Source organism: Dama dama, chromosome 8 (assembly GCF_033118175.1).
Source record: "Dama dama isolate Ldn47 chromosome 8, ASM3311817v1, whole genome shotgun sequence".
NCBI classification, from domain to species: domain Eukaryota; kingdom Metazoa; phylum Chordata; class Mammalia; order Artiodactyla; family Cervidae; genus Dama; species Dama dama.
Genome location: NC_083688.1, coordinates 53,082,312 through 53,105,095, shown reverse-complemented (window position 1 = coordinate 53,105,095; position 22,784 = coordinate 53,082,312). Strand labels below are relative to the sequence as shown.

At 37.9% G+C, this 22,784-nt stretch overlaps 1 protein-coding gene across 1 annotated transcript in view; it reads right to left on the bottom strand.

Moving 5' to 3' along the window:
• The window catches only part of TMEFF2 (transmembrane protein with EGF like and two follistatin like domains 2), a 275,270-nt gene that overhangs the window by 56,725 nt on the left and 195,761 nt on the right, over nucleotides 1-22,784 (bottom strand). Inside the window, exons 6-7 of the mRNA XM_061147957.1 lie at nucleotides 1,434-1,582; nucleotides 457-516 (exon numbers count right to left, since the gene is read on the bottom strand). Coding sequence (XP_061003940.1) covers nucleotides 457-516; nucleotides 1,434-1,582 — 209 coding nt within the window. The remainder of the gene's footprint in view (nucleotides 1-456; nucleotides 517-1,433; nucleotides 1,583-22,784) is intronic.

Here is a 22,784-nt window from a genome sequence, read left to right as displayed (position 1 = left end):
CTTTGCATCAGAGTAAAGACAGCCTGTATTACTATTTATAGAGGTCCTTTCTTTCCAACTTTTTTAGAGACTAGAAGACTTCTTTATTGTTGACTTTTATAAAAATTCAAACTAGAACATTTGCATTAATTACAATATACTGCCAAAAATTGCATTAATTTCCATTGATGCCCATTAATTTGATAAATGTTTTGTCATTTGTACTATTTGCGCTGTCAAAACAAGTTAATTATATCTTACTGACATTTTTGACAATTGCTTTAACTGCAAAAAAAAAGTATCTTATTTGCTTCTACAAAAATTCAATCTTATCTACTGAAAATTTGAAGTAAAGTAAGAGAAAAATAGCCCATGTCAGGAGTCTTACAAGATCAACTTAGGACCAATGGTAAACGATGATTCCTCAGAATTCTTTAATAGTAGTGTTCATATTTTGTAGTAGAAAATATTATGTACCTGCATAATCTGTTCTTGCATAATGCCCATCTTCAGATTTAATAGTTGTAGTTGTGTTATCTGTGTTAAAAAAATTAACAATAAAGATTGATTAACTTGTTACCCAGATATCTTTCTAACAGTATTTTCATTACAATTAAGGAATTTTCAAATATATTTCTAAGCAATCTTTACACAAAACAGATTTATAATATCAATTTCTGTTTAAGAGTGACAAATAGAAAGATATAGACTTTCTAATGCTTAGGGCAAGGAGAAGTTTCAAACTATAACTGAGATAAGTTGGGTAAAAAAATAACAAATCAAAACCCAAGAAAATATTTGTTTCTGAACAAGAAACAAAATAGGACATTCTGGGACATCCCACTTATAAAAATGAACTTGACATATTTCTATTGACTCAATATATAAAAATGGTGTGATTTGCTTTGATTTCAATGTTACATAATAAATCTTTATATTCTTTGCTAAAAATGATTTTAACTTTCTTTTTACTGTGTTCAAGGAGTGAATCTACAATCTCTTGAATATTGGACTCAGTGTTGATGGCATTGTGAAGACGCAGTGCCATTATACAGAAAAAAAGTATGGACTGTTGCCAATAGGCCCTATGATCACCACAATTGCTACAGTAAAATTTACTGTCCATTGTAAACCAAACTTGTCTTTCAAAAATGAAGTCCCTGCCTATTAAGGGATTATCTCCACTTTTCATTGCTATGTAAAGACTGAATGATGTGAAGTGAAAGTCGCTCAGTATGTCTGACTCTTTGCGACCCCATGGACTATACAGTCCAGGGAACTCTCTAGGCCAGAATACTGGAGTGGGTAGCCCTTCCCTTCTCCAGGGGATCGTCCCAACCCAGGGATCCCATGTCTCCTGCATTGCAGGCAGATTCTTTACCAGCTGAGCCACAAGGGAAGCCCATGCAAAAACTAAAGATATTCTTTAAAATGAATTTTGGTGTGAGTATTACCTTGACATCGACCCAATGACATGACTTCAATTTTCTCCTGTTTCTGACATGATGCTTCTTTGATTTGACATGCATTATCATAAGATTTCCCATCAGAAGCACAGAGGGGATTGAAGTTGGTTTGAGAACAGTCAATGTTGCACACACACCTAAAGGGAGAGAGAAATAAAATGTGCAACATCAATGGTGTTGTTACCACATTATAAATCAAACACAAAGAGGAAGAATTGCTAGGTTGGCAAAATGCAAGTTGGCAAAATTGAATTACATCCTTCCAGGGGAAGTTCCTTCACTCTTCTACCTGAGATGAAAAGAAACATAGAACTAATCGAAAATAATTCAAAAGACTGAGCAATGGATAAAAAATAAAACAGGGGAAACTCAGAAAATAATCATCAGTTAATCTCTGCCACTGGAACTTTTAAAACACGTACATAAACTTCCCTGCTGATGCCTGCAGAATTTGAATAGGCTGAAGTAGCCATGAAATTCTGCTTTACCATTTCCTTAAATGAAATCTACTGTGTTACTTCTTTTCTCAGGATATTTGAATGGTGAAAGCTTGAGGAAAATGACTCAGAGGACATTTCAGAGAATGTACACATGGAGATTATTTGGAATGAAATCAGGAGTTAAATTTCTTCAGCATATATGAAGATACACATAAGATGTGCTAAATAGCAATGGTCAGGGGTCCTTAGTATTTTGAGGAGATCACCAAACCCTTTGAGAATCAAATAAAAGGTATAGACCTCTCCTCAGAAATACTGTACTCATGTAAACAACTCTGCATAATATTTTAAGGGTTTCATGGGCCCCTTATAGTCTATGCCATTAATCTCTTTCCCAAATACATACTACTCTCTCTGTTTTCAGTTTTAAATAAGTTGATTATCAGTCATGATTTTAATAGATTTCTTAATAGAAATAAAAATTTGGTGAATTAATGAAAATTAGTTTACTTGAATTAAGAGAAATAGATATTTTAAAGCAAGCTTCTTAGGACTTTTCCTGTGTCCTTGTATTTTACAATCTACTTTTTCACTCAGAATATTGTGTTTATGTGTGCAAATATGTTACTGCCTTAGAATATAAACTCTTGTTTAAAATTTTTATTAATATTTATATTACTTTTCTAAACAGATGATAAGATTCTTGATGTGATGAATCACACATTTTACTTCTGTATATTTTACTTGGAGCTGAGCATAGGATGTAAGGATAACAAAAACAAGCAGCTGACAACATGCTGGGTTCTGAACACACATTGCTTTCTTTAATCTTTGCAACAGCCATTTTACAGACCAATGATATTACATAAGGTCAGAGAGCTAGTAAACTGTGGAACAAGGACCCCCCACAGATGTGTTAAACTAAAATACAATTCCTTTCTACCCACCACAGGCTATGTATTAGTTTCCTGGAAAACTTTTAAACATAGTCGTTTATAAGCAGGTTTCTGGGCCTCCTTCAATCTGGGGCAGGGGAAAGCCTAGGGTTCTGTATTCTTAGTTAATCAGCCTGGCATCAGACTCACTTCCTGGAAATCACTGCTTGATTGGTTTGTTGACTGAGTGAAAGAGGGTTTGTCTACACACTAGTGTCTCTCAGAGTGTAGTCTTGAAATCATCTTTATCAGAATTACCTAGATCTTGGTTAAAAATGTTGGCAGATAATGTGTTAATCCATTTATTATTATTATTATTTTTTTGAATAAGAGAATTGCTCTAGGAACACTTGGTTATTCTTAATAGTTCACTTAGGTACAAATAAGAGAGATGGCAACCATCTCTAATGCTTAAGTCTTGACAGCGGTGTTCCTACCTTGGCCATGATGGTGCTACGTGATGACAGCTACTGGGATCACAATATTGCTTCTTTGGCTGATTCTTGGCATCTGAAAAATCTGAGATCAGGAGCTGCTACATGTTCAAAGAGCTTTTGGTCCTTGTGATAAAGAATTGGGAGAAGTGACTTTGTAGCTCACGCTTGTTCTCCTTAACCATTTGTAATAAATAAAGAGGAAAGGGGACAGATTTTTTCATTTTTAAAAAGATAGTTTCATTTATGTTGAGGACAGTTGAGGTTTTGACTATTGTTGTGTTGGACTCTAGAGACCATCCCTTTGAAAGACACTGAAATAATTATCTGTTAGCAGCAGCAGAACAGAGAGGAAGATATGTGAGAACCTATAAACATCTCGAGCAAATTAGGTAAGATATCAAGGGATTTTCAGGTTTCTCCAAGTTGAATACAAAGAAATTTAGGGAAGTACATCACATATAATCTTGCCAAAAAAAAAAAAAAAAAAAAAAAGACTGGCAATTCAGAAATCCATTTGATATCATAATAAGATAGCAAATGAGAATAGAGGTGGAAAGATAAAATTTGGTTGAACTGAACTGGCCAGATTCAACATTTCAGTGAAGAACTCAACTAAACCATAGTATCAATAAATTAAACAATTATTCGGAAACTCTAACAAAATCACCCTTTTCCAGTGGGCTATTTCTTTTTTCCCTTTGAGTGATCTGATCTTAGTCCCATAGACTTCTTGCTGCCGATACCTTCTTCCCTTTCCTTTTCCAGCATTGCTCGTTCAGGGATATCCTTTCAAGGTTTGTCTCCCCTTTGGAAATTCCTCACTCTTGCTGCCTCAAATAAAGCCTTTCAGGAAATGGCTAAGAAAAAGAGCACAGACATTTGCCATTTCTATTCTCATCTCAAAAGGAGGACCTAGATTCTTTTAGGTGAAAGTAAGATAAGAGTTTTGCTATAAGCTTCAGGCAAGCATGGGTTACACTCATCTTTTCTCCACTGTATAGTGTCATTATATAATACCTCCCCTCCTTCCTCCCTCCTCTTTGAGCCTTGCGTATGTTAAATAAACACATGAGTATAATAACTTTGCTCATGAATTTCAGCATCAATTGGAAATTTGAAATCTATAGAGAATATTTTTCTTTCTTTGAATAGGTTGAAGAAGCTTCATTGATTGCTGAAATGGCTTAAAAACTATGTAGATCAGGGAAAAGGAAACGTTGGGATTGGCTTAAAAAGACCTAATATTTCTACATTATGAAAGACCAATGAATTCTGATTATATGATCATTATTTACTATATTTTTTGTACCTAAGTATATTAGGCTTAACTAGTTAGAAAACCATGCAGAATTCCAGGATCAGAGTCTCAAACTCTAAGTCCATTTTGGCTTTTATCAGTAGTGGCTTATCTTTGTGTTCCTGCCCTGCCCAATCCCTTTCACACACTAAACTTTTAGTAACTGTGGTTTCAATACGTACATAAGTGAAATGAATGAAAAGAGCAAAATGATTTTATATTTTTAAAGAACAGATAAAATTAATCCTAATTCTCATCACTCTACTGCCATAAAAGTAGACATAGGGTAGCTAATAAATATTTTTCTTGCCAAATATTAAATGTCCTCACTGAAATCAAATGAATATTCAATTGAATTTAAGAATAATGGTAATAATAATAATAATAATAGCTTATTCAATGACAGTGCCTGTACCAGAGTTATATACTTCATATGTTACAACTCTTTTTATCCTTCTATCTCTGTGAGGTAGTTACCATTGCATCTCCACCTTGGGCTTCCCTGGTGGCTCAGATGGTAAAGAATCCACCTGCAGTATGGAAACCTGGGTTTGATCTCTGGGTTGGGAAGATCCCCTGGAGGAGGGCATGGCAACCCACTCCAGTATTCTTGCCTGGAGAATCCCCAAGGACAGAGGAGCCTGGTGGGCTACAATCAATGGGGTTGTAAAGAGGCGGACACGACTGAGTGACTAAGACAGCACACACCATTTTCGTCTTACAGAAAAGAAAATGTAGGCTTAGAGAAGTCACACAGCTTGTAAGGGGAAGAAGCTAATTTCAGATATAGGCAGTCTGATGCTAAAACCTGCACTGTTGTACATACTGTTCACTACAATGAAAAACAAAAAAGATCCAAATTCCTGCTGTCAACTAACTAAAGGAATACTTTGGATGAATAAGGCTTGAGAAAACAAAGTTATGTCTACTTTTGGGATATTTATTATGATTTTATGAATTTAAATCATGTTGACTCAGTCTCTGTCTTCCCAAACAAGTGATGTTGTCAGAGACTATTAGTGAATATGTGAATTAGTGACTATGTCAGAGACTATTAGTTTTAAAAAATTCTGAACATCTGGTATTAGAATGAGTAACCGAGATGTATTCAATGAATCTGGTTATTTAAGGCATCAATTGTTCAGAATATTTTCTCTTTAAGGAAACCCTATATAAAGGTGGCTCCACAGAAAAACACATAGAGACAGGCACACAGGAAATGACTCTACCGAAATGACAAAATCTAGCACTAACTCCAAGTCTTTGCTTCAAAACTTAGAAAGAGTCAGGAAGTTCTAGAAGCTCATATTCATGGCACAATTTTTGTGTTTATGTGAGTGAATGAATTTGTGTATGTGTGTATGTGGAGAGGGGGCTGCCTGGTGGCATTGACTACATTGTTAATGTGCCTATTCTTTAGTTCATAGCTTTATCTTTCTGCAACCTTCTCAAGGGAAATGTACCTCTTTTACCTTTGAATTTTACCTGGTACCTAGGACAGTGCGCCATAGCAAGTCTTGAATAAATGCTTGCTGAATGAATTACTGAGATAATGGCAGGATGGAGGTGGAAAAAATTAAAGAAAACAGTCATTGTCTAGACATCAACACACAGAAGAGAGAAGCATGGCTATATTCAGATAAACTCTCACCTAACTTTGTGCTACTTGGCACATGGAATCTCTAAGGAAGGAGAAGGACCTTGAAGAACTAAGGTCCACCTCCCTTCTTTTATTTGTGTCTACATGAACAAAAGAAACAGAATCCTCATTAGCCCTTAGCCGCGTCAATGGCACAGAAGTCCAATCATAACATAAAAAAGAGGTTTTCAGGTTACTACTTATATTCTGTGGTATTTGGGTGCAGTTTTTAAGAACAATTTGAACACGCAGGTGACTTGTCAGTGTAGTGATGTTTCAAACTATTGAAAAATATAAGACTCTGATAAAAAAAGGTGACAGAATTATTGCATTAATGGTGAGAACACAGGTCACTCTGTGCTTTCACAGCTTATGTCAATTAATCCAGGATTTTTCTTTCTATAGAAAGAAAAAAAATGAAAGGCGAACATTTTTAAAAACAGAAACTATCCCTTCTTCCCTGCATTTGGCAAATAATTGCATTATTATTCATTCTGAGAGGAGTAACTGGTTAATTATAGCATGTCACAAGTATTTTATACGAGCCAAGAATTTGTAAGGCTGAGGACTGCATGGATGCCTTTAAGGTTTTTGTGTTTTCTTTTCTCTTCTTCTTTTTTTTAAACCTATCTCAGTCTTTTGACACTTTGACACCGTGATTACATAGATCTCTTTTCTTCTATGCTACAAAGAAAAAGAATCAGCCCTACTTGAAAATAATAATTTCAGGGGTCTCTATGTGGAAATACTCCCTTCTGAAAATCCTTCAAAGAAAATTAACATTGACTGAAAACCTTAGCTCTCTGAATTGTAAGAAAGGAGAGAAACATCCAATAATTTTAAAAGACCCTTTGATGGAGTGAAGAATCTAAATTATACTAAGTAAAAGGTGCTATCTAAGACAACTCACATACATTTATATTTACCCCATGAATATTTCAGGGTGTCTGACATTAATTTAGTTCTCTACCTCTCCTGAAATGCCTCTTCCAAGGATGTTCTGAAATGAGTTAAGCCTTTCCCGTTGTATTTAGCAACGACTTGTCATCCACCAGAGAGGATGCGAGTGCTACCAGGTAGCACATTACTCATTCATGTGTCTGCTTTGTGGCTGCCCTCTAATTTCACTAGATTTTGTTTCATCTATTAAACATGCCTGTCACTTATTCCTCTCCCAAGGTCCTTGATCTGGTGTCCATTCAGAATTTTACCATACAACACTCTTAATCAGTTTGAAATATCCCACAAGAGGTTTTGATCTGCAGTTAGTTGCATTGCAGTGATGATGATTTCGGGGCTGTTTCAGACCATGACTGGTCTGTTTCCTCGGAGCTTGTCTGTCTCTGAGGTTACAATGCAGAAACCTTCTGGCCCAGCCAGTAAATGAGGTCAGAGCTGCCGTCAGTGTCCTCTGTCAGAACTGTAATGGATGAGCTGCATGATATTAGTAACAGCAAAAAAACAGTGTGTACCTTTCATTCAAGAGTTCTGTGATAGTTTACATGCATTTATTCAATTTTCATGTCACTCCTTTTGATGGAACTTGATTAGAAGTATTTTACCAGTAAAGAAACTACAGGAACAACTGAATTGTGGGCAAAAATGAGCTAAAGAGATGTGAAAATTCATTAAAAAGTTAAACCCTCTATACAGAGGGTGGAAAAGTGCTGGCTGGGAGGTGAGATGAGGAAGCCTACTGTGTTGTTACTCAGGTGACGTATGTGAGCTTGGGCCAATACTTTTTTTTAATTTGAGAAAGGCAATCTTTTTTGTTTTAAAACCTAGGAGGAAGAAGCAATGCCCTTCTCCAGACAAGTAACCCAGGATTACAAGGAGGGGGACCAGGCTTCCCTTGTACATGGAAAAGATTCAGTTCCTATAAATATCTATCTATGGGGCTTTCCAGGTGGTTCAATGATAAAGAATCTGCCTGCCAATGTAGGAGATGTGGGTTTGATCTCTGGGTTCAGAAGATCCTCTGGAGAAGGGAATGTCAACCCATTCCAGTATTTTAGCCTGGGAAATCCCCTGGACAGAGGAGCCTGGCAGGCTATGGTCCATGGGGACGCAACTGAGTCAGACACGGCTTAGCAATTAAACAACCATAACAATATATCTATAAGGATTAAAGTACAGAAATTGGCTTGTTAGATGAAAAGAACTGAGGAAAAGTATAAAACTACAGATAGCCAAATCAATGGGTATCTGACTGAAGGGAACCTAAACTGAGAAACCCTTTCCCTAGGTGATGTCAGAATTTTCGAAAGCAGAATCACATATTTAACAGGAGGATCAATTCCTGGGAACGGGCTGCCAGCCATGTATTAAAATAAGGTCTGAAATAATAGAGGCAGCCGAGAGTGGCGTTGGAGCTCATTCTGTATCAAACTGTGCCTAACTGAGGCTGGTCACTCACTAAAGTTACGGCATCGGACTAGTTATTTAACCTCCCTAAACCTTGGAAATAGTCTATAAATGTACATAAACTGCTTAACACTGTTTCTAGAAGTTGTAATTACCTAACAAGTATTGGTAATCATTAATTTCTTGACTTAGTGGTATACAACCCTGGATGCACATCAAAATCTCTTGTGGAATAGTTCAACCTTGGGCACCAACCCAAAGGTTTTCACTTAGGAGGTCTGATAACAGGTCAAGGTAACTGTAGTTGTCGAAAATGCCACAGGTGATTCTGATGTGCAGTTGTGATGAGTTGCAATCATAGTAAATGCTCGTTCTTACCCTGTAACACTAAGAGATTTTTCCAAATTTAGTGTAAGATTTGTCATGGGAAGTTCTGATGCATTACATCTGGGATGGGACTCAGAAATCAGCATTTTAAGCAAGTTCCTTGGCTCTTTCTAAGGTAGATAACTTGCATAGTCTCTGAGAAATCTCAGCCACACCCCCTCTTTCTTTTTTACTCCATTATAAGCAATTTAATATTCTTGACTAATGTACATGCTTCAGTTACATGCCTTCTTCCACATGCTCTAGGTGCTATGTGTGTGGTTTCAGGTGACACGGACAGGTGATTAAATGCACTGATTCCAAAATATCCATGGTGGAGAAACCAGGACTGATTCATCAAGTAAAACCAAGATGGAGTGACAAGAAAGGAGATGAAACTCTGGAGGGGCTCCCTGTGCCAGATAGTTAGTTCCAACTTCCACCTGACTCCCAGGTTTAATGCTCACAAGACAGGAAGGATAAGGCTTCCCTGATGGCTCAGATGGTAAAGAAAGTGAAAGTGAACATGCAGTCGCTCAGTCGTGTCCGACTCTTTTCGACCCCATGGACTGTAGCCTACCAGGCTCCTCCGTCCATGGGGTTTTCCAGGCAAGAGTACTGGAGTGGGTTGCCATTTCCTTCTCCAGGAGATCTTCCCGACCCAGGGGTTGAACCCGGGTCTCCTGCGTTGCAGGCAGACGCTTTACCCTCTGAGCCACCAGGGAAGTCCATAGAACCTGCCTGCAATGCAGGAGACCCGGGTTGGATCCCTGGGTTGGGAAGAGATCCCCTGGAGAAGAGGATGGAAACCCACTCCAGTATTCTCGCCTGGAGAATTCCATGGACAGAAGGGCCTGGCAGGTTACAGTCTTTGGGCTCACCAAGAGCTGGACACAACTGAGTGACTAACATTTTTTCACTGGGGAGAATACCACGGAAACTGGATTATCTCAAAAGATGGGTAGGATTTAGCAGAACTGTGATGGAGTGAATGACATGGGGACATGTGTGGAGGCAGACAGTGCACTGGGTGTTGGGGGAACAGGAATAAATAAGTGTGATTGAAGTGAACTCCCAGTAAAAGTGGCAGAGTCCACCTCTGTATAGTCAGATGATAAAGGGCCTCAATTTCAGTGCAAAGAGTGGTCTTTATTGCCCTAGAAAGGCAATGCAGAGTCCAGAAAGCTTTTAGACACATGGTGATGAGGAGGCGCACTTTAGGAAGACAAGATGGTAGGGGAGCACAGGCAGGGCCCAGCCACCAGGCTATCGCTGTCAGCTCACTGGACTAGCAAGGAAAGCTCGGGAGTGAGGCAGTCACGCAGAGGAAGGATCAACAAAGCGCTAAGGTGAAAACGATACCCTCATGCCTTTCCTGCTTTTTTTTCCTGACCTGAGTTCTGATCCAAATCGGAAACTTGGGAGGAGAACAGCCAGGCTCAGGGAGGCATTTGTATGTGGGATTCAGGAAGGCATTCCTTCTCCTGGTGGGGACAATTTTCTTCCTTTGCCCCTGGGACAGAGGCAAACAGGGTTCTATCATGATGGAGTTATCATGGAAACACCCTCCATTGCAGCTTAGAGAATTCCTCCTTGTATGAACGTATACTCTTGCCTGATTCCAGGACTGATTGAAGATGACTGTGGCAGCAGATATATATTAACGCCACTGCCTCAGAGAGCAGACAAGGCTCCCTCCAAGGCTGTGAGTGCTCCTGAGCCCCTCTGCAGTAGCTGAAACAGGATTTAACTCGTGATCCATTTTCATGTATCGCAGTTGCATTTTTCTCGGGCTTATTTTTTCCTTTTTGAAGCAGCTGCATTTACATCTTAAAATAATCAGAGAAAACAATTCTTCTTACTCATATACATTTTTAAAAGTATCTTGAAGCAAAAATCCCTCATTAGCATCATGTGTATGCTCTGCTCATTAAGCTAGAAAACATATTCAATAACCAAGGGTGACTCTTTGATTACTAAGAAGCGTGGTTGCTCTGACTAGATGGGTCTTAGTACACAACAAAGTCAGAAAGCATGAAAACCCCAGAATAAAAAGTTGGAAGGAAACACAATACGATGAAAAAAATCTCATTTGAATAACATGATAGACTAGTTCCCACTCACTCCTTCCTGTCGCAGTCCATGTTGAGTGTTCCAGCACATTCCTTGAGGACCAGCTGCGGGATTCCCACCCCTACTTCAGCCAGTGGGGTGGCTTCATGTTTGTGTTTTACAGACTGGCCCTCTGTTATGCTTTCATTTGCCAGGAGACTTTCAGGAGTAAATATGCACCAACATCATTACCGTCTAGATTTTCTAGAAACCTATAATTTGATATCATGAACTTGGATTTAATTCATGAGATATAAGAAACAGTAAATGAAAACTAGCTCTGCATTGTGGTAAAACTGCTAGTTTGAAAACACTGTCCATGCATTGCTCAGGTGATTTTCATTTGTTTATTTAATTTTTATTTATTTTCCTAGAAGGACACTCATAATATTTTTTTCAAAGAAAAAAAGTAGTCTTACTTGATGATCTGAGCCTATCTCCTTTTATTAGGCAATGTCAGCTTAAGACCTAATATGTTTTCCTTTACTCGGCTCTCAGGGAGCTAAGAAGCTAAGAGTAGTATGTGCGTGTGTGTGTATGAATGATGAGTGATAAATAGGAGCAATAAAATATCCAGCAAGTTTCAGTCAGTTTTATTGATCTTATGATATAAAGGCAGGAAAATAGGTGATATGTGTATACTTGCAGTGTTTCCTCATGAAATTAATTCTCAGTGTTTTTGCTACATGTTTTTTCCAGAATGGTATCCACAAAAGTTTACACTCTTATAATTGAGTGTAAAAATAAAGTGTCAATTAGATTATGCTGGCATGAACTAACAACATTTATAATTAAAACTTGTATCAAGTGATCTCCTGTTATGATTATATCATCTTTTATCTTCCACTTATTAATTTTAGGGTCATTTAATTTAAATTTGCCTCTAAAATAATATCAATACATATTATAACATGCTATCATAAATTCCATTATTTGATGAATAAAAAATATAATTGCAATATTCATAAGGATGTTATGCACCAACCCTGAAAAGAGAAGGTGGGAAATACGATTAAGGAAGGAAGATGACTTTATCTGTAATGTCTTTAAGATCAAAAGCAAATATGGTTAAATAAGTTTGCTAAAACTAGGTGGTGGATGCACATGTGTTATGTTTTTGATAGTTCCAAAATAAAATTAAAAATATTAAATTTGACATTTTGCTTAAATGTCAAACTTAGCAAATATTTGTTGCATTGATTTAGATCTGGATAATTTATTTCTAAATTGTTTAAGTCACATAAAAAATAATATGAGCATGGAGAAAATTCCAGTGGATTGAAATGTGTCTTTGCAAATAACAACTGTTTAAGATTGAGCTTCTTATGTCTGAATAGAAATGACTTTCAAGCCGTTTGTTATATGAAGGGAATCATCTCTGTCCCTCTCTGTTTCTCTCTTCTTACTTGTTCACCCACTGAAATGTTAAACTCACAAACACATGGTGGCATTTTAGTTTACAGGCCAAGCCAGCATTCTTCATTGACTTCCTGCAGTGTTGCCGGTGAGTTTTGATGCTCTGAAACAGGGCTGTAGGCAGAGTTGGCAGCCAGAAATAGTCGTGAGCTATTCAAAAACCCTTGGGATGAAGGACTTTAAGTAGAAATGTTTGAACATTTTGCCTTGAAATAAGAATGCTTCAGAGTTTCTCAAACGTATTAAGCTTTAAAAGGCAAAAAGGTACAGGATGTGTGAATATCTCCTGCTTTAAACTCCTGATAAGGTCTTCTTGTTGAAGATGTTTGGAAGGCTGCAACCACTACTGCCACTCTTTTTTGTTTTGTTTTTGCCTTTTATTCCTAGGCACATGCATTTTCATTTATCATGGCTCTCACTGAATTCAGTCTAAACTCACATGCATAGTTGAGCATTTACTTGGTGCCAGGCACTGAGCTAGACATCAGAGACACCAAGATGACCCATGTGATTCCCAGATGGTAACAGAGATCACAATGAAATGAGAAAAAAAGTATCCATGAAACAGCATCATCAGAGTTGGCATGAACAATGTTTTGAGAGCATTGAGTAGAAACAATGATTTCTACCTGGAGGATCCTGAAAGGTTTCGTGGAAAAGGTGATGCTTGAACTAGAACTTTAAAGAAGAGTAGAATTTTAACAGGTGGTTTCCATGGTGACTTGTAGCAAAAGAACTTCTAAATCCTTTACTGCAGTGAAGATACCTCTCTGACAGGATCATTTCTCATTCTTTTCCCTCTGTTGATTCTCTCCCATGTATTCATGATGAAACATTTTTCATCTTCCCTAAAACTAGTGTCTCCTGTTTCACATTAGAAATGACAACATATGCGTCCTGTTTGGGACCCAGAGCCACAGAGGCTTCTGGAAATCAGGCCAGGTCATTAAAGGAACCTTGGGCCAGGAGTCAGGACTCAGGGGCCTTTGGCATTCTTGCTCTCTAGCTGCTAGGCATCTGCCACAGGATACTGGAGGACATGTGTGCAAGCGTGCTCAGTCATGTCCAACTCTTTGCGACCCCATGAACTATAGCCTACTAGGCTCCTCTGTCCAGCTGAGTAAATATGGTATCTACAGTGGTCAGTTCTAAAATTCTGATTCTTCTTTAGTTCCTATATTGGTATCACCCAGCACTTCTGTTTACCTAGCACATCCTCACTTCCTACCATCTTCCTGGTCTTTGAAGCATCTTCTCTGTTAAAGCCTCTGCTCAATGAATCTGGCATTCTCCTTGAACTCCGTGATTTGCAGATGGTAGACATTCACATATAACTGTTGAATGAATGAATGAGGATTCTTGTTTGATTTTCCAACATTGCCTTAGTGTTCTTCTAATCGGTGAATTAATCAGTGACTCCTAACTGCCCAGTACTCCAACCATGTTCCGTGTCTTCTGAGAGCGCTTTCTCCCTGGGGCTGTAATTTCCTCTGCTATGGCGCTGGCTGTCTTACCAACTGCAGCCTCACTCACTTGCTCTCATTCTGCCTTGTGTCATGTCTCCTCACAGTTTAGTGGAAAGACCATGGCCATTTGTATATTGCCATTAAGGTCTCAGCCAGCCATCTGTACCTAATAAATGCTTGGTGAATGAACAATAAACCTGAGTTAAAATGTTTTTAAAGATTTATTTCTTGAGATATGGTCGATTTAGAATGTGTATATTTCTGCTGCATAGCAAATGATTCAGTTACATATACATTCTTTTTCATTTCTTTTCCACTATAGTTCATCGTAGGATATTGAATATAGTTTCCTATATTCCTATATTCCACTTTCAGTAGGACTTTGTTATTTATCCATCCACTATATAATAATCTGCATCACAATCCATGCCTCCATCCTGCCCCCTCCTTGGCAACCACAAGTCTATTTCCTATGTCCGTGAGTCTGTTTCTATTTTGTAGATAAGTTTCTTTGTGTCCTATTTTAGATTCCATATATAAGTGATACCATATGGTATTCGTCTTTCTTTTTCTAACTTACTTCACTTAGTATGATCATCTCTAGGGCCAACCATTTTGCTGCAAATGGCTTATTTCATTCTCATTTTATGACTGAGTAGTACTCCATTGTATATATGTACCACATCTTTATCCACTCCTCTGTTGGTGGATATTTAAGTTGCTTTCATGTCCTGGCTTTTATAAGTAGTGCTTCAGTGAACACTGTGGTATATGTATCTTTTCAAATTATAGTTCTCCTGATACATGCCCAGGAGTGGGATTGCAGGATCATATGCCATTGAGTTAAAAAATCTTAATTTTGTAATTTACTTGACTCATTCGTAAAATGTGGAAAATAACTCCTAGCTCATGATAACTCCTATCTCTAAAGGTTGCCTGAGGGTATGAACGGAAAACAAATGAAAATAACTTCACACGATATTTGTTGCGTAGCAGGTTCTGTTGACTCACTTGCTTATGAGGAATTAATTCATCTGTTACTAAATTGCTTTAGTTCATTCCAGGCTGACCATCACTACATTATCTTTCTACTTACACCTAACTGGTCATCCACAAATAAACTTTGATCAACTGGATAATAGAACTATTTGCCATGTATATTTATCTAAATCTATAAATTGAGGTTTTTTCAGCCATGTTTGGAGTACAAGACTAATGTCTTTTTGTTTTTTGCTTCAAGAAGAAAGTTAACAGATAACATATATAGTACATTCTATTTTAAAGATGAGATATAAAATATTATAGATTTTAATAATTTAAATTTTTATGAATTCTCAAAATATAGAAACCATTAGTTTATTTATCTGATTTTCCAGAAATATTACACATCTCGGAAATTCTAATACCACTGTACTGAGTAATGCTAAAAACAAATTTGTCACTCTTACTCCTATTTTTTGTAATCCTGGTTAATTCTGTCCTTCATTTCTTCCTTACCTTTCTCTCTTTCTTTATTGCTTTCTCTCGCTTTCAAATATTTAAGCCAACAAAAGAGAGAAAGCAATAAGTAGGGCTTCCCTGGTGCCTCAAGCAGTAAAGAGTCTCCCTGCAATGTGGGAGACCCAGGTTTGGTCTCTGGGTCGGGAAGATCCTTTGGAGAAGGCAGTGGCAGCCCAGTTCAGTATTCTTGCCTGGGAAATCCCACACACAGAGCAACCTGGTGAGCTACAGTCTACAGGGTTGCAAAGAGTCAGACACGACTGAGCGACTAACATCGTGCATACAATCTAAGCACTGTGGACCAAAAATATTACCTGCCATTTTAGTAAACAAAGAATGCTGCCTGTCATTCTGATCAGCTACTCCTGTTGCCCACCATCAAGCCATTGAGCCATCAGCCACTGCAGCACTCTCCCCCACCCCCCGCCACTGATGTGCCCTGAGTTGAATTCAGGGTGGAGAAAAAAATTCACTGGCCTCAGGTAGTTAAGATACATATCAAAAGAATAATTTCTACGAGATAAAACTCTTTCATTTTCCTCATACATAGAAAGGTACTAAAGTCATTAACTTGGGGTGACTAGGTTTTTTCTTTTCTTTTTTTAATTAGCAGTAGTCTTCTGATGTTCAACATGTTTGGGTTTTTCTTCAGCAAAAGTTCCTATATTTCCTGACTTTTCCCTGAACTCTTTGGAACAGTTCCTTAGAGTTATCAGAGAGGCTTATTCTGGGCTATAGTCCACAGTAAGTCTACTGAATAAAATGTAATTTTCAACTTTCAGCCTGTGCATTTTTTTTTTTTTTTTCAGTTAATAGCACTTAAGAAAAAAAAAATTCCCTGCCATTCATGGAGCTTACCATCTAGCAGAGAAACTTGCTTTTAGAATGTGGGAAAAAAAAAAAAAAAGAATGTGGAAAGATTCAAGACAGAAATGTAGAAAAACATGTTTTTAAAATACTGTCTACCAGTTCAGTTCGGTTGCTCAGTCAAGTCTGACTCTTTGCAACCTCATGGACTGCAGCACACCAGGCTTCCCTGTCCATCACCAGCTCCCAGAGCTTACTCAGACTCATGTCCATTGAGTTGGTGATGCCATCCAACCATCTCATCCTCTGTCATCTCCTTCTCCTCCTGACTTAATCTTTCCCAGGATTAGGGTCTTTTCCAACAAGTCAGTTCTTCACATCAGGTAGCCAAAGTATTGGAGTTTCAGCTTCAGCATCAGAACTTCCAATGAATATTCACGACTGATTTCCTTTAGGATGGACTGGTTGGATCTCCTTGCAGTCCAAGGGACTCTCAAGAGTCTTCTTCAACACCACAGTTCAGAAGCATCAATTCTTCAGCACTCAGCTTTCTTTATAGTCCAACTCTCACATCCACACATGACTACTGGAAAAACCATAGCTTTGACTAGATGGACCTTTGTTGGCAAAGTAATGCCTCTGCTTCTTGATATGCTGTCTAGGTTGGTCATAGCTTTTCTTCCAAGGAGTAAGCGTCTTTTAATTTCATGGCTGCAGTCACCATCTGCAGTGATTTTGGAGTGCAAATAAATAAAGTCTGCTTCCCCATCTATTTGCCATGAAGTGATGGGATCATCTATAAGATGATGATGTAAATGTATTTATATGCAGAGACAATATAAATGAAATGACAGATGAACCTACTTCTACTCACAGTAGAAACAAACTCAATTTATAGATTTAAGATTAATGTACATGTAGCAACATGCTTAAAGTCACATTGAATTCTTTTGCTCTCATTTATTTTTTCATGCTACAGTTACTTGCTAACGGTGCTATTCTTTTTATTCTAATTAAAATGTCTGCATTTCTATTCTTAAGCATAGCTGTGCAAAATGGTCCTGCTATTGGCTTCATCTCAGAAGGCTTTTTAAACTGCATAATCAAATGTGGACTTTTCTTTCAGTAAGTGGTCACCATAGGAATACATTATATTTTGTACAAACAACTAATTTGAAGTCTTCTAAGGGCTTCCCTGATAGCTCAGCTAAGTTGGTAAAGAATCTGCCCACAAAGCAGGAGATCCCAGTTCGATTCCTGGGTTGGGAAGATCCTGTGGAGAAGGGATAGGCTACCAACTCCAGTATTCTGGCCTGGAGAATTCCATGGACTGTACAAGTCCATGGGGTTGCAAAGAGTTGGACACGACTGAGTGACTTGCATATTCACTAAGGAGAAACAGCATTTTAATGAAACCAACAAGGTATTCACAATAACAAATACTGGGGCTCTCATAGGTTATTATCTGAAACTTGGCAATATTTTTATTATTTTAACTTTATTGTGACTATATATTTCATACAGTCTATGTTAGGGATTTAGGGCATGGCAACCCACTCCAGTGTTCTTGCCTGGAGAATCCCCATGGACAGAGAAGCCTGGAGAGCTACAGTCCATGGGGTTGCAAAGAGTCAGACATGACTGAGTGACTAAGCCCATGTTAGAGATTTAATTTACCCTTACCCATTTTACCCATCCATTTCGTAAGCTGTCTGTCTTCTATCTTAGGCAACCTAAGTTATAATTTCTTTGAATTCAAAATGATATCTCTTATTATCACGTATCTTTTTTTTTCAAAATAAGTACATTTATGTGGCACACTATGAATTGGAATGACAAAGTGTAGAGAAATTAGTAAAACTACATACAAATTAAAAATTCTCTTCTCTGATATAGAAAAAAGGAGCGGCTAATTCAGATTTAGGACACTAAAATGCTAGGAATTAAAAGACAGCTAAAGATGAGTGTACATACATTCTAAATCACCAGGGAAATGAATGAGTCTCTGAATTGCTCTCTCTGTTTCTACTTTGCCTCCCTAGAGTCAGTTCACAGAACAGCCAGAGTGATGCTTTAACATGTAAATGAGATCAAATCATTTCCTTGCTCAAAACCCAGCAAACTCTTTCCATGGAGCTTAGGATAAATTCGATGGTTTGTGCCGTGGTTTATGAAGCTCTGCATGCTCTGGCCCTTGGCTCCCCATTCACTTTCATTTCCTATCAGTCTTCTCTGTCCCTCCCATACTCCAACCACACTGACTGTCTACTCTTCCGAGGACACACCACCTGTTTGTGCCATCAGAATTTTTCACCTGCTGTTCCCTCTGTCTAGAGCACTCTTAACTCAGTTATTTTCATGACTCAAATATGACCTTTTCAGAAACACTTTCATTAACCACGGTATCAACATCAGTATTTCCATTTCTGAATCCTAACATCATATCACATACTTGATTTTTAAAAATTTTCTGTTTTCTCCACTTCAATATATGCTACATGTTGTGTTCATTGTTATATTCTTCAGACCTAGAACAATATCTGGCACAGAGTAAGCACCCAATAAATATTTGTTGAATAAGTGAGCAAATAAATGAATACATATCTGATTTCAAATATGCTTATATATGCATATATGTAGTATTCTAGTGGTTTAGACAAAGTTTTTATTTGAATTATGTAGATAATTGATGAATTCATATTTTTTGCTTCAATTATCAAGAAAAGCATTTCTTCATTCTTATGAACAATAAATATTTATTAATTTTTGTTAAGTGCTTAGCTCATAGTGGATGTGCAATAAATACTTGCTGAATAAATAGATTACTTACCATGTACAAGTTATTCAATATTTTGGTACTTGATTGCCTAAAAGAAAATGGACCCAAATCTCCCTGTTATGTGGACTGGGTTACTTTAAACATAATGATGAATTTTGTATCCCAAGGATCAATGTTCAATAATTAGTATGAATGGTAAAAGTCCCCATAGTTTGACAGTCCCTGGCTACATGCAGTTCATACAATTCACATTTTCATTATCTCTGTACCTTTTGGGCATTGAAATCCATATAATATCATTTCAGTCTTTTTTTTTTTTTTTTTTTTCCCATTGAGGTGCTCAAAATGGTTTAGATTTCCTCTGTCAGAATCTTCTTATTCTGAACAAAACTCAATCAGCCTTGTTTTTTTAATGATTATTTAATTTGTACCAACTGTTGTTATTGCTCTCCTTTATATCATCTATCCTTCAAAAAATGTCAGTGTTTACTGCAGAGGTAGAAAATGATTGAAGTTTACTGTCTGCTGTAAGCCTTAGCCAATCAAGCAGTTTCTTCATCTTTAGGCAATTCAGCCTGTGTCTAATTTAAGTAATTTGATCATTTGACGATTCTGATCTAACTTCCAATTATACTTGTATCAACAGATCTATTTCACTTCAAAGATGCAGCAGAAGCTATTGAAAACTGAATAAACGGATCTGTACTGGTTCAAAGCACTTTCTGTAGATTCAAATATTTAGATGGAACAAGGAGAAAAATGTGGATCAATTTATGGCTTATATGCAGCTATTACTAAATCATGAATTAGAATCAAAAGACTGCATGAATATTTTGGAGAAAAAGGTGTTGCCTTTTCCCACACATTATCTTTATTTTGACTATGGCGCCCGGAGACTATTAGTCAGAGGGTATGTTCTGCATCATGTGTGGGTAAGAAGGAAAACAAATGGTAAGCAGACAGCGCCTCCCTTTGCTTAGCGAGATTTCTTAGGCAGCAGCGCTCTGCTTTCATAACACATACGCTGTGCCTGGGCAGACAGCGTGCTGCTAGGGTGGTGGTTAGTTAATATTAGGGATTGCGCTATATGTTGCTATATAAAGTTTTATCTACAGAAATGATTTATAAAAGTTAAATAAAAAATTTATATCTGTGACATGTCACTGGAATGTTTTTTGTTGACAGAGGGACATTGAAATGGCTGCATGGCATTCGAGAGGCAGTCAGAGGCTTTCCTTGCCAGGTTGGTAAGAACTAAAACAGGGTGTTAGATGCTAATTCTGAACTTGTTCCATTTGGCTACATATGCTGCAATATGTGTGTCCCTTTGAAAGAATCTATGATTAAAGACCAAAACTGTGGCTGAATTGCACAATGTTAGTCTATCTGATCATCCTTTGGTAATATTTTTAAATAGCAGAAAACAAGCCTGTTAAATATAATACACTCTGAAGGAATATTATTCAAATGATTTACACTAAATAAAAAGACTACTATATTTTTTAAAAGAATAATGTAAATGCAGAAAACAATGGCATTCTCTAAATAAGTAGCTCAAACCATTTGAACAATAAATGTGACATTTAGAAGGCAGCTCCTTTCGATGAGAAGGTACACACCATTTTACTCGGCATCATATTCAGGAAGATAGAATTGGAGCTGTCAGTTAGCTTGAGAGACTCGGGTCCATCCTCTTTTCCCTGAAGCATAATGCCAGTGTCACAAAATGCTGGTGTTGTCTCACTGTATCATAACACAGTGGCATAGTTCAAGCAATCACCATGTCAGCCCAGCCTAACTGCAGTGTACGCTTGCAGTCAGAGATAATGAAAAGTTTCACAGGACAAGACACTGAAAATGAATGCTGGCTAAATATAAGGACTGTACAGAGATGAGCCAATGTATCTATACCAGACCTTGAGTCACACGGGAAAATACTCGCTTTTAACCTATAACTTCTACAGATTACTTTAAATGGAGAATGATGATGCTACCAGTTTTTGGAGTGGTGGTCGTATCAAAAGAAAGAATTCGTACATGGACCAAAGAGGCTAGAATTCCATGGGTTGATATATTAAATCAAATTAACTCTTTTAGAAAAAAAAAAATATTAGAGAGATTTCCACGGTGGTCCAGCGGTTAAGACATTGTGCTTCTTACTGCAGGGGGCACAGGTTTGATCTCTGGTCAGGGAGCTAGGTTCCCATATGCCAGGAGATGCAACCAAAAAATGGAAAAAACATTATTAGAAATATACAGAGGTATCAGGCTACAGGGAACTGAATGGGATGACTCTCATTTTCATTCAACATAGTATAATTACCTAGTGAATACATATCTACTTTTGTTTATTAACAATCCATAATTAGATTATATTGGTTAAGGGTCATTTGCTCTCGGAATCACTTTGAACACCACAGTTTGACCATGGTAACCCAATACTCTTCAGTAACTATCTGTGTATGGCACTCAGTCAAATAACTAGCAGCATTTTAATCCCATGCCTCATCAACTGAGATATGAACTGTGAACCCCTAATCCTTACTCCTAGCCTGAGACCTTCCCTCAGTCAGTAAAATATACCCAGGACCCTGTGAGTCTGTCTCAGGGCCTTTCGCACTTTTCCTCGTGTTCTTTTACAAGCTAGTTATTAAGAAATTCAGTGAAGTTGGACATCCCCTGTTTCAGCCAGAGTGAGATTCAGAGTCCAAAAGGTAGGTGCTTTCGTCAAGTGGAGGGAATAAAAAGAAACTAAGTTACATTTTCTTTGACATTCCTAAATATTACCTCTTCCAACTAAGTAATAATAAGGCAGCATGGCAGAAAACTCTGAAAACTGAAAAAAGGCAGAATTTTGGTGCAATCATTCATCCAGTCGTTCATTTAGTAGCTCTGTGCTGAACATCTCATGTATGGAAGCACTGGTTCAGGGATATAATGGTGAACAAAGCACTACCTAGAGTGAAGAGCAAGGAACAGAAATTAGTCAAAAAGGGGCTGATTTAGAGGCAGAAGCAAAACGGAGAGATTAACTGAGCTTGGGCGTGGTAGAGTGTCCAGGCTTCCCAGAGGAGGAATGAAGGTTGAGGAGGACACAGTTGGGGACAGGTGTGGGAGACACATCTTCATGCTAGAGGGACGAGCTTGTGCCCAAGGGCAGAGGCATGAAACTTTGGTCAAGGAGCTGCAGGCGGCTTAGTAGACCTGGAGGTCCCCAGGTGCCAGGAAAGGAGGCAAGCGAGGCTGAAGAGGTAGTGGGGCCAGATCCAGAGGCAGATCTGTGACCTGAAAAGGATGTTGAACTTGACTGCAAAGAATCAGAGAGCTTTGAGGAATGGAGCAGAAGAGTACCAGGAGTGATAGCAACGGACTGGTGGGACCGGGGCCAGAAGCAGAGATGGCAGTGCAAAGGTCGTCTATCAGCACAGATGAGAAACGATGAGACCAGGGTGACATGATCACACCTGTGCAGAGCATTCACCTGGTGACCAGTCTTCACTTCTTTTCTCTTTTTGCGTTAGCACTCTTTCTGGGTTTTTCTTGTACTCGTCTGGCTCACCCTTTTCAGCCTATTTGATCTCTTTCTCTTTCTCACACTCTACAAGTTGGTGCTTTTGAAAGCTCAGTTCTTATTTCCCCCTTTATTCTCTCTTTATAGTCTTTCTCTAGGCAATCTCTTCTATTCAGTCTGACATGTTAATATATATATATATATATATATTTTTTTTTTTTTTTTTTTTTTTCTTCCAGTCTAGAATCCACTAGAATCCAGCTACCTATC